Source organism: Barbus barbus (assembly GCF_936440315.1).
Source record: "Barbus barbus genome assembly, chromosome: 9".
Classification (NCBI taxonomy): Eukaryota; Metazoa; Chordata; class Actinopteri; order Cypriniformes; family Cyprinidae; genus Barbus; species Barbus barbus.
The window spans coordinates 4,666,402-4,675,426 of NC_136737.1; the positions used below are offsets into that span (position 1 = coordinate 4,666,402).

At 37.8% G+C, this 9,025-nt stretch overlaps 1 protein-coding gene across 1 annotated transcript; it reads right to left on the reverse strand.

Moving 5' to 3' along the window:
- Positions 1 to 5,108: 5,108 nt before the first annotated feature.
- LOC306874773 (CD48 antigen-like) lies at positions 5,109 to 8,330 on the reverse strand. The gene is made up of 5 exons (XM_079425015.1): positions 8,181 to 8,330; positions 6,295 to 6,618; positions 5,813 to 5,974; positions 5,653 to 5,711; positions 5,109 to 5,213 (listed from the first exon to the last, which is right to left on the reverse strand). The coding sequence occupies exons 1-4, from the start codon at positions 8,224 to 8,226 to the stop codon at positions 5,662 to 5,664; spliced, it is 582 nt and encodes a 193-aa protein (XP_079281141.1). The 5' UTR covers positions 8,227 to 8,330; the 3' UTR covers positions 5,109 to 5,213; positions 5,653 to 5,661.
- Positions 8,331 to 9,025: the final 695 nt, after the last annotated feature.

Sequence of the window (9,025 nt, forward strand, 5' to 3'; positions counted from 1 at the left end):
CCATTGTTTCATGCAGGAAATTCAAGACCATGGCCATTGAGGCAGATGTTAGCAGTGCCTCTTTGGTCCATAGAACGTAGTTTACGTAGATTTGCGCATGCGCAGTCAGTTCTCATGCTGTCTTTAATTATCACCATTGAGGCAGAGACCGAGTTTGCTTCATGTCACGTGATCCACTCGCTCTCACTCAATCCGCGCTTCCCGATACTTTGCATCTAGCGGCGCCTAGCGTTGGCTGTTAACCTAGTTCGACGGCTGTGAACCGTTGGATATTTGGATATTATGGATATTTATTACTTAAAAAGATTTTCAACATTGTCCTATGAAGAAAAAAGAGCTTTTTTTGAAATTGAGAAATACACCCAACAAAGAGGACTTTTACAACAAAGTAACCCAGACAGCAACATATAGTGTTGGCCCAGATCCGGCCCACATCTGGCCCGTGTGAAATCCATGCAGGCCAGATGTGGGCCGGATCCGGGCCAACACTGCTTGCTGTCTGGGAATTGACATCTTTGTCCAGAGGGATAGACGCATGGACTTCGTCTACAAATAAAAGTAAGCACCCCCTTTAAAACGTAAACTATTAATTTATTTATTATTTTTAAAACCCTTATATTGGCTTGTGTGTGTTGTCTGATGGTGGGCTATAGGCCTGCTGTGCGCTGATACCAAAATATTCTCTCTTCCATACCCTGGTGCGCCGTCACCTCTGCTACATTTGTACTGTATGTCTATCTGTGCGATTATGGTGCATTTCGTAAGGGTTAAAATGCTGTTTTGTAGTTCTCTTTTTTAAATCCTGGTGCGCCGTCGCCAGATGCTCATTGCGTGTCGGTGTGTGCGCCTAGCGCAGTTTGTAGGAGCGAATAAGCTGTTTTTGTACTTTAAAGCTGTACTGCTGACACAATGTTTTCTGACTGTAGCCTATTCAAATCCTGGTGCGCCGTCACCAGACCAATAGCGTGTGTGTGGCTGTCTGTGCGCGTTTGCGCATTTTGAAGGAGTGACTAGGCCGCTTGTCGGTTCGCTGACACCGCGCCGCCTCCCTCTCTTACTGTGTCCCGCACAAAACATTTGTTTGTTGTAGAAGTCATCATAAGATTGATGTGTCCATTAAGTTGATTATTAGATTTGATTGTGTATTAGCCTCACATATGACTGACTTTGCTGTATGCAGGCAGCGATGTGATGATGCCTGATATGAACTTGGGTTGCTACATTAACTGAATGAATATATGAACATATATGCCACATTGATAGGTCACAGCCTACCCATGACAAGATTTCACCGCACGTTACTGGTGGGCCTGCGGGCCTGTGATCCACTGAATGTGATTTTGAGGGGCCCCATAGCAGTGCACAGGGCCCAGAATTCCTAGCGACGACCCTGATGATGGAGCAGACGTGAGAATGTTTGGTTCATAAAAGTAGGAGAGAAAAGGAAGAAACTCTCCAGCCACAAACCACAGACCTCATGTATCTAATAACAGTCAGGCTAATAGAGACGCTGTTTCTCCACCAATGGATCAAACCACATTAGATGTAGATAACTCAGACCACAGCAGGTTTAACTTTGACACACAAACTGAGCTGCTCACACTATATGCAGTGAATGCAGTCTTGCTACAAAAAAAAAAAAAATTAACAGCAGCCTGTAAATCAGATTTACTCAGCTGAAACAAAATAAGACGTAACATAAGTATTTTGATGTGATATTTTGTTTTGGGCAAATTTTATGAGAAATTTATAATGAGATTTTTGGATTGCAGACTTTGGTATTCTGGCAAATCTGTAACTAAAGAGGTGAAAGGGTTAGAAAAAAAGTTGGTTGCTACAGTTTTACTATAGTAAAACCATGGTTAAATGTTGTATAAGTATAGCACTTTTCACAATACTTATCATTTCAAAGTAGGTTTACAGAAAATGCATGTTTTCAAGGTTACAATTTAAAAATATCCTTTAATCAGCCAGAGGTGACTGAGACTCACTGGGGAACAAAGTAATGTCCATTTGACAGCAGCTCAAAGATAATACAAGTCATGTGGTCAGTCAGCTATTATTGAGTTACAATATTACAAGACTTTTTTTTTAAATTATATGATAAAAATTCACATTTTTTATTTTAAGTCTCTAGCAGGTGTTGTCACGAATCTGGTCCATGCTCTCCTGTTTTACCACCACCAGAGGTCACCCGTTCACCACATTGACTCTCACACTACACAGCACACTGGACTCCATTTCCCACTATGCATTGCACAGATCACAGCTGTCACCATTCACTCATCACACGCACCTGATGCTCATTTCACAATCACACACACTATTTAAACCATGGACTTCCTCAGCATCAGGGCCGAGTATTGTTGCATTTATCACTCACCTAGCGATAGCACTTTACAGAGCCACTATATTAGCCTTAGTCTTGCCTTGTTTTCCTGCCGTGTTTGACCCTGCTCTTGTTTCCTGGATTTACCCTTTGCCTCTGCCGTTTGGACTCTGTTCGCTCCCTGTTTGGATTATTGCTCTCGTCTCTGGATTATCTCTCTGCCTTGCCCCCTTGGATACTGTTCGCCGATCATCGACCCACGCTTGTTCCACGGATTGCTCTGTCTTGCCTCTGCCATACCTGTTTGCCACTGTCTGACCCTGCCTGTTTTCTGACCATGTTTTTTAATAAAGCTTTGCACATGGATCCGCATGTCTCACGTCTCGTCAGCCCCGTAACAGGTGTTCAGTTAAACACTATCCTTCAACATTATTATAAAGGGCAATTTGTCATATAGGTACACATGACCTAGAGAAAGAGTAAATATTGTTCATTTACAGATATTAGAGACATTGCAATAATACAAAGCGGGTTGAAAATCATCAAACTCACACTCATAGGCAATATAAGGATGATATTTGTCAGTTTTGTATGTCCATGTACAGTTGCCATCATCTGAAGTCTTCACAAGTGAGTTTGGATTCAGTTTGGAGCTGGCGTAGTAATCTTGGGCTGGGCATCCTGAGATAGAAACAGGAAAACAAAAGGAGAAAGTTTGGCATAGCTGCTGTTCATATTATTTCACACAAAAGATTATTTCTTTCATCACATATAACTGCAAGGTTATCAGATGTGTTGTGTGAATACTTGGCTAAAAATATGTATTTTAATCTTCAAACATTACCAGCAAGGCTATTTCAAAGTAAAATACCAAAAAGCTCTACTTCATTTTTTGGACTGTGATAAATGATTTCATCAATAGTCCAGAATTTTGGGACCTCATTACAGGCCAAGCACTTATGCTGTTTTTCCTTCCGCTCTTGTTTCCACATTCTGCACTTGCTTTCCCAAATGTTGCGGTTAGAGTTTCATGTAAATCAGGGAAGTGTCATCATTGCTCCACTAGTTCTTGATTGACAGCTCCTCCTCTAGCCAATCAGTTGAAGAGGGGTGGTGATGTCACGCCAGTGTGCCTCATTAGCAGCCGATGCTCAGCGTTCACTTGTACAGGTGAAAATGGATTACTGTCAGCTGGAGTAACATCTCTCCATACAGGACAGTGAGGACACCGTTATATGTGTCCATCTGTCACTGTTGATTAATTATAAATGAATGTATTATTTTTGCATTGACTATAGGCTAGATTTGACTATTGATCAGTGAAAACGACAGTGTTACAGAGGAGACAGCTACAGAGGCATGAACGAATATCTGAATTTATGATTTATAAAAATGTTTTTAATTTGTTGTTATTTTGTATCTGTACAGTTGCTTTTGAATGGCTGCCTATGCGGGTCAAATTGACCCGTGAACATCACAAACGTATAAAAATTTCTGTATTTACATTTCACAACACATCAGCGTCTTGAAACTTTGCATGCATGTTCATGACCCCAAATGAGGAAAAGTCACAACATTTCAAGAAAAAAAACAAGTTAACTGATATTTCCGACAACTCAAAAATCAAACTGGGTCAAATTGACCTGGAACAGTACATGAGGGTTAATATATTGATTAATGACATTATATTATAATATTACACCACCTAAATATTTACTACCTTCTCATTTTCGTTGTCAGTGCAGGCCTTCTTTTTTTTTTTTAGCTTAGTTATGGATTAGTGTAGCTTGCATTAAAAAGTCTTGAACATAAAACAACAGGATAAAAATATAGTTGATGACTAGACATAATCATTTCATGACTCTAGACACTTCTTTGTGAAGACAGTGGCTTAATACAGTGAAATAATATGTTATTTAGCCATATAAAAACAGTTGTGCTTGGGTAAAATTTGGCGATTTTCGATATACAGCGACCTCTGGCAGTTCTAGTGTTAAGCTATTCAATAGATATTCAAAAGACATGAGTGATTAGAGCATTATAGTCAAATGTGTGGGTTACATACATAATATGGAGTTATGCATAGAAATGATTAGTTGTTCATAAGTCCTTTTAGCATCATTTATCTTGCTTATATACATGGAAAGGCAGTTTCTGGCCATTCTGTGAAGTGAGAATGTGTTCTGTGAAGACCAAAGAGGTTAAAAAGGTCTCATAAGGAATTTCAGTCTGGTGCTTGTCCTCTAGGTGTGGGAAAGTCAATCTGAGGAAGCTCATGATTTCTGTGATGGATTTACATGTGATAGTCATGCTGTGCTTCTCTTTGACCGTTAATCTTGGTTACTTGCCCCAAATGTGACAATCTCCTTCCTGAGTTGGTATTATCAATAAGTGTCATTTTGTGTTAATGTTGTAAGCTGTTCTGCAAAAGAGTTTGTTGGTTAGGCTTGCTTCAGACTGGCTGGCACTAGGATGTGATTTACGAACATCCTGTTGTCTTGGGCCTCTTTTGGGCTCCTCATGTTTCAACGTTCTGATCGAATCTTAAATTGTCTGATTCGCTCTGATACCCTACATCAAACAGCGTGTAAAAGTGAATTTTCTATCCAATGACCCCTTTAAAATATACACAGTTTGTATTTCTCCAGGAGACACTCAACACGTAATAAAAATAGAGAGACTCTTGAACCTCAGAGTGAGAAAAATTTACTTATAAAGGCAGACAAACAGAAATATATATATATATATATATATATATATATATACATATATATATATAATTTAAAGCCAGATGCAGTTATGATCAATACATGATTTGTGAAGAAACAGAGAGTTTGATCATTGCTCTGAAACACGTGTAAATCACCTCCGTCACGTCAGATTCCTGTAACACAAACACACATGAATACAATTATTCATATTAAATAAATGACAGAAACATGCTCTAAATTCATCATGAGGATTGATAATGCATTGGACCGAAGCATCAAATGGAGTATTATGGGATAGAATCAGTGAATATTATAGGATATGAGTTAGTGTTTCTTGCATTGAATTACTGTTTTGTGTTTGTGTGTAATGGAGAGTCTCCGTGTATAACCAAGCAACATGACAGTTGAAAACATAAAACATGTAACACATAATCTAGCACTCACTGCCAAATATGTGTAATGCGTTTGTGAAGTAGTATGCAGTGTGATACGCATTATAAACATTTTAATATATTATTGCTATATGCTCTGCAGTTCTTTTGAACTGCAAATAAATAAATGTAAATAATAATAAATAAATGTCAATTTCATTGAAACGACAGAGACTCGTACCGTCATCAGTCAAGTGTGTTTGTAGAGTTTTGCAGCAGCTTGAGTCTCATCTTCATGAACTGTAATGACAGACACGTTCAATCAAAACATGGAGAATATTGTTGGTTCACAAATAAGACTCATTGTTTTTACAGATGTGTGAGCTGTGGATTCACTCGACCTGCGTCTCTGTGTTTCCTGCAGATACAAAACATCCCAATAACAGCCACAATCAGCAGAGATCCAGCAGCAGCAGCAGAGATCAGCACTATTATCATTGAGACTGGAGGATGTGAAGCAAACTCTGGATGTGGAGAAGTCTGTGGGTCTGGTGTTGTAGCAGCTAAATAAATAAACACATATCTTATAGTTGTTTTATCTGAACACGTCAGAGTTGATGTTTAATGCTGATACTGTTAGTCCACATCTTAATTTGTTTCTCAAGATTTATAATAGATTTATGTTTAACGAGATTATACTGTCAGAAAAGAAAAAGACATAAAAAAAGGACCAAATGAAAGAATAATAAGGTAAAAGGAAAGTGCCTCAGTTATTCTGTGTGTGGTTTGTTTGTTTTATAAATACTTATTAAATAATTATTTGTGTAAAAATACTTAATAAACAATTATTTGTTTGAAGATTGACACTGTAATTGTGACTCACCATAGACAGTAAGACTGAATATGTGTTTATCCTCAAAGCTGCTGCGGCTGATCTCAACTTCATAGAGTCCAGAGTCTGTGGTTCTGATGTTCATGATGGTCAGAGATCCAGTCTGATGATCCAGCTTCAGTCTGTCTCTGAATCTCCCATCAGGACCATTAAAGATCGTACTGGTCACTCCATTCATTTTAGCTAGAAGACTCTTGTTAGGTCCAAATTTCCACTGGATCTCATCATATGCCTGTATTTCAGTAACATTAATCTGTAGAGTGACTGAATCTCCCTCCAGCACTGACACGGACTTCACATCAACACTAAACACACCTGAAGAACAGAGAACAAGGGTGAGTGTTATAAAATTTACATTTGAAATGAATAATATTCAAACCAATCACATGGACACAACAGAAGCAAACTGATGTGTGGATGAATAATTGAATTTTAGAGTGATTTTTTTCACAACTGAAACTACAGCTGCTGCTGTTTGAGCTCCAGTGTTTTTATAAGGACTGGGAAAACATGATTAAAGTTAGTCTATGTGTAACCTTTGACCCTCTAGCGGTTAGAAATAAACCTGCATGCGTCTTGCAGAAGAACATGGGGTCTCATTGACTAAGCATTTCCCTGCATACGAAGGTTTTCACAAACAATTCTTCATTCTTCCAGAACAGTCCAAATTCACTAACATTGGGCCTGTCCAAATACCCACACTTGCGGTCTTGGCCACGTGAGAGCACATGCATGCAACAGGAAGTAAGTGCTCAAGACTGTCCCAGGTCTTAAAAACCCCTAGCACACACTTAATCCACTCCAAGTGTATCCCATCATGCATCATGTTCTGGAAATGAATTGTGAGATTTTTTACAGAGATCTCGTGAGATGTACCGGAAACCTTTCCACTATAAGTTAAAACTTAATAATAATTAGATATTACATATTGTTTTGTAGCAAAATATAAAGAGTTGCACATTTTATTATGCAAAGATGTGTGTGTTTATTCTGTATAACATTTGCAACTGTATTTTATCATTTAATTAGATGCACCAAAATGACTGTTATAGTCATCTGTTAAAGAGACCACTAAACAGACATTTAAAAGTTTATTTTAAAATGCAAAGTATTGAAAATCAAAATAAAGCTCTGTAAACTTTATTTTTTCTTCTGTAAACACAATTGGTCCACTCTTCTGATCTTAACGCCCACTTGAACATTTAAGCCAAATACAGGAAATACGTCACATAAGTGGTCACGTGCGACGACCTGAAGTGTGATATCTGAACAAACCCATTAGGACAAGGTTAAGAACAAATTCATGTGCATACATGTGTTGTTAATCAGGTGGAAGGTTTTCATGAGAAGTTCGAATATGCATATGAATACGAATAATCTACACAATTGTTAATGAATGAGACCCATTGTTTTGGTTGTGCTTTGGCTCTTCTTCTCTGAGCAGATGAATGTGATTCAAGGAGCTGGTTTACGCACACATACAGAACATCTCATCAGAGCAGATGGACACAAATAACGCTTTCTTTTTTTTCTTTCTTTCAGTTTTTGACTCGATAATGATTCGTGAACATTTTTCTCGTTTGTCGACACAGTAAACTTTTCTCTGTATCCTAAACGCCAAATGACGAGTGTATGCAAATTTCTCTGAAATTGATTATACGTGTATTTAAAGTGTATTATTGGTTAAGGGACATGGTTTGGAAATGAAGTTTAAGTTGTTATTATAATCAGAAAAAGTCATATACTGTATAGCTTAATTAATGCTACATCTTATTTTTATTTTTTTGTCATACTTGTGTCACATTCACACTTATTTACACGCTGTTCACCAAGCAGGACCTTAAGTAAAAAAAAGTAAAAACACATTTTAAACTCACCTGCTAGATGCCACAAACAGAAACAGAACCAAAAGCTGTCAAACATCTTCAAAAGTTTCAGTCCACAAATATGAAAAGACAAGCTCTTCAAAACTGGTTCAGGAATAAAATGACAGATGGTCTGATGTGAAGCTGATCTGTTTTAAAGTCATGAGAAACTATACTGTCAGCTGTTTGAACATAGCTTTTTTTTTTTTGCTCATTTCACAACATGTTAACTTGACTGATTTAGCTCCAGTTAGCCACAGCTTCCTCTTCTATTCAGTGTTGATGTTTTCAACAGAAGTAAACTGACCCATAGTGTGATCAGTGACTAGAGAAGTTAAAAGTGTCTTAAAGCAGCGTTTGATCTGTTCATGAGATCCTGAGAGTGTTTGGCTCTGCTCTCTCCTATAACTGTCTTCAGCTTGTTTGTTCTTCCTTTCTTGTCAAATGTCTCAATTGTTTCTCCTCTCAAACTGAAAAGAAAACAACAAAAACTTGAGAATGGCTCCACTGTGTAAGCTAGATCTGAAATGGGTTTCCATCAAATGGAGCTCACAGCACAGTCCAGAAGAATCACAACATATCGATATGAGAGTATTGTATCTTGAACGGGTAATATAAATGTTTGTCCATGTAAGTAGGACACATGATGTGACGGCTCCCTCCTAACAGAAAATGTAACACTGTGCATTATGGGAAGTGTAGTTAAATTAATAACATTAACAAAAATACACAGCATTTCCTTCCTTCTTTGATTACAAATTACACTGTACCACCCTTAATCAAGACGTTATAATATCAGTTTCCCTAATCAACATTTCTATTAAATTCAGAAAAATTCAGTCCTTCTTGTTGAATTT

What these genes read in the sequence shown, in the direction of transcription:
- LOC306874773 (XM_079425015.1), bottom strand. Translation starts at nt 8,226, where the DNA reads ATGTTTGACAGCTTTTGGTTCTGTTTCTGTTTGTGGCATCTAGCAG. An exon ending in CTGTTTGTGGCATCTAGCAG is followed by an intron (nt 6,619 to 8,180) that starts GTGAGTTTAAAA and finishes TCTGTTCTTCAG; the next exon opens with GTGTGTTTAGTGTTGATGTG. An exon ending in CAGGAAACACAGAGACGCAG is followed by an intron (nt 5,712 to 5,812) that starts GTCGAGTGAATC and finishes CTGTCATTACAG; the next exon opens with TTCATGAAGATGAGACTCAA.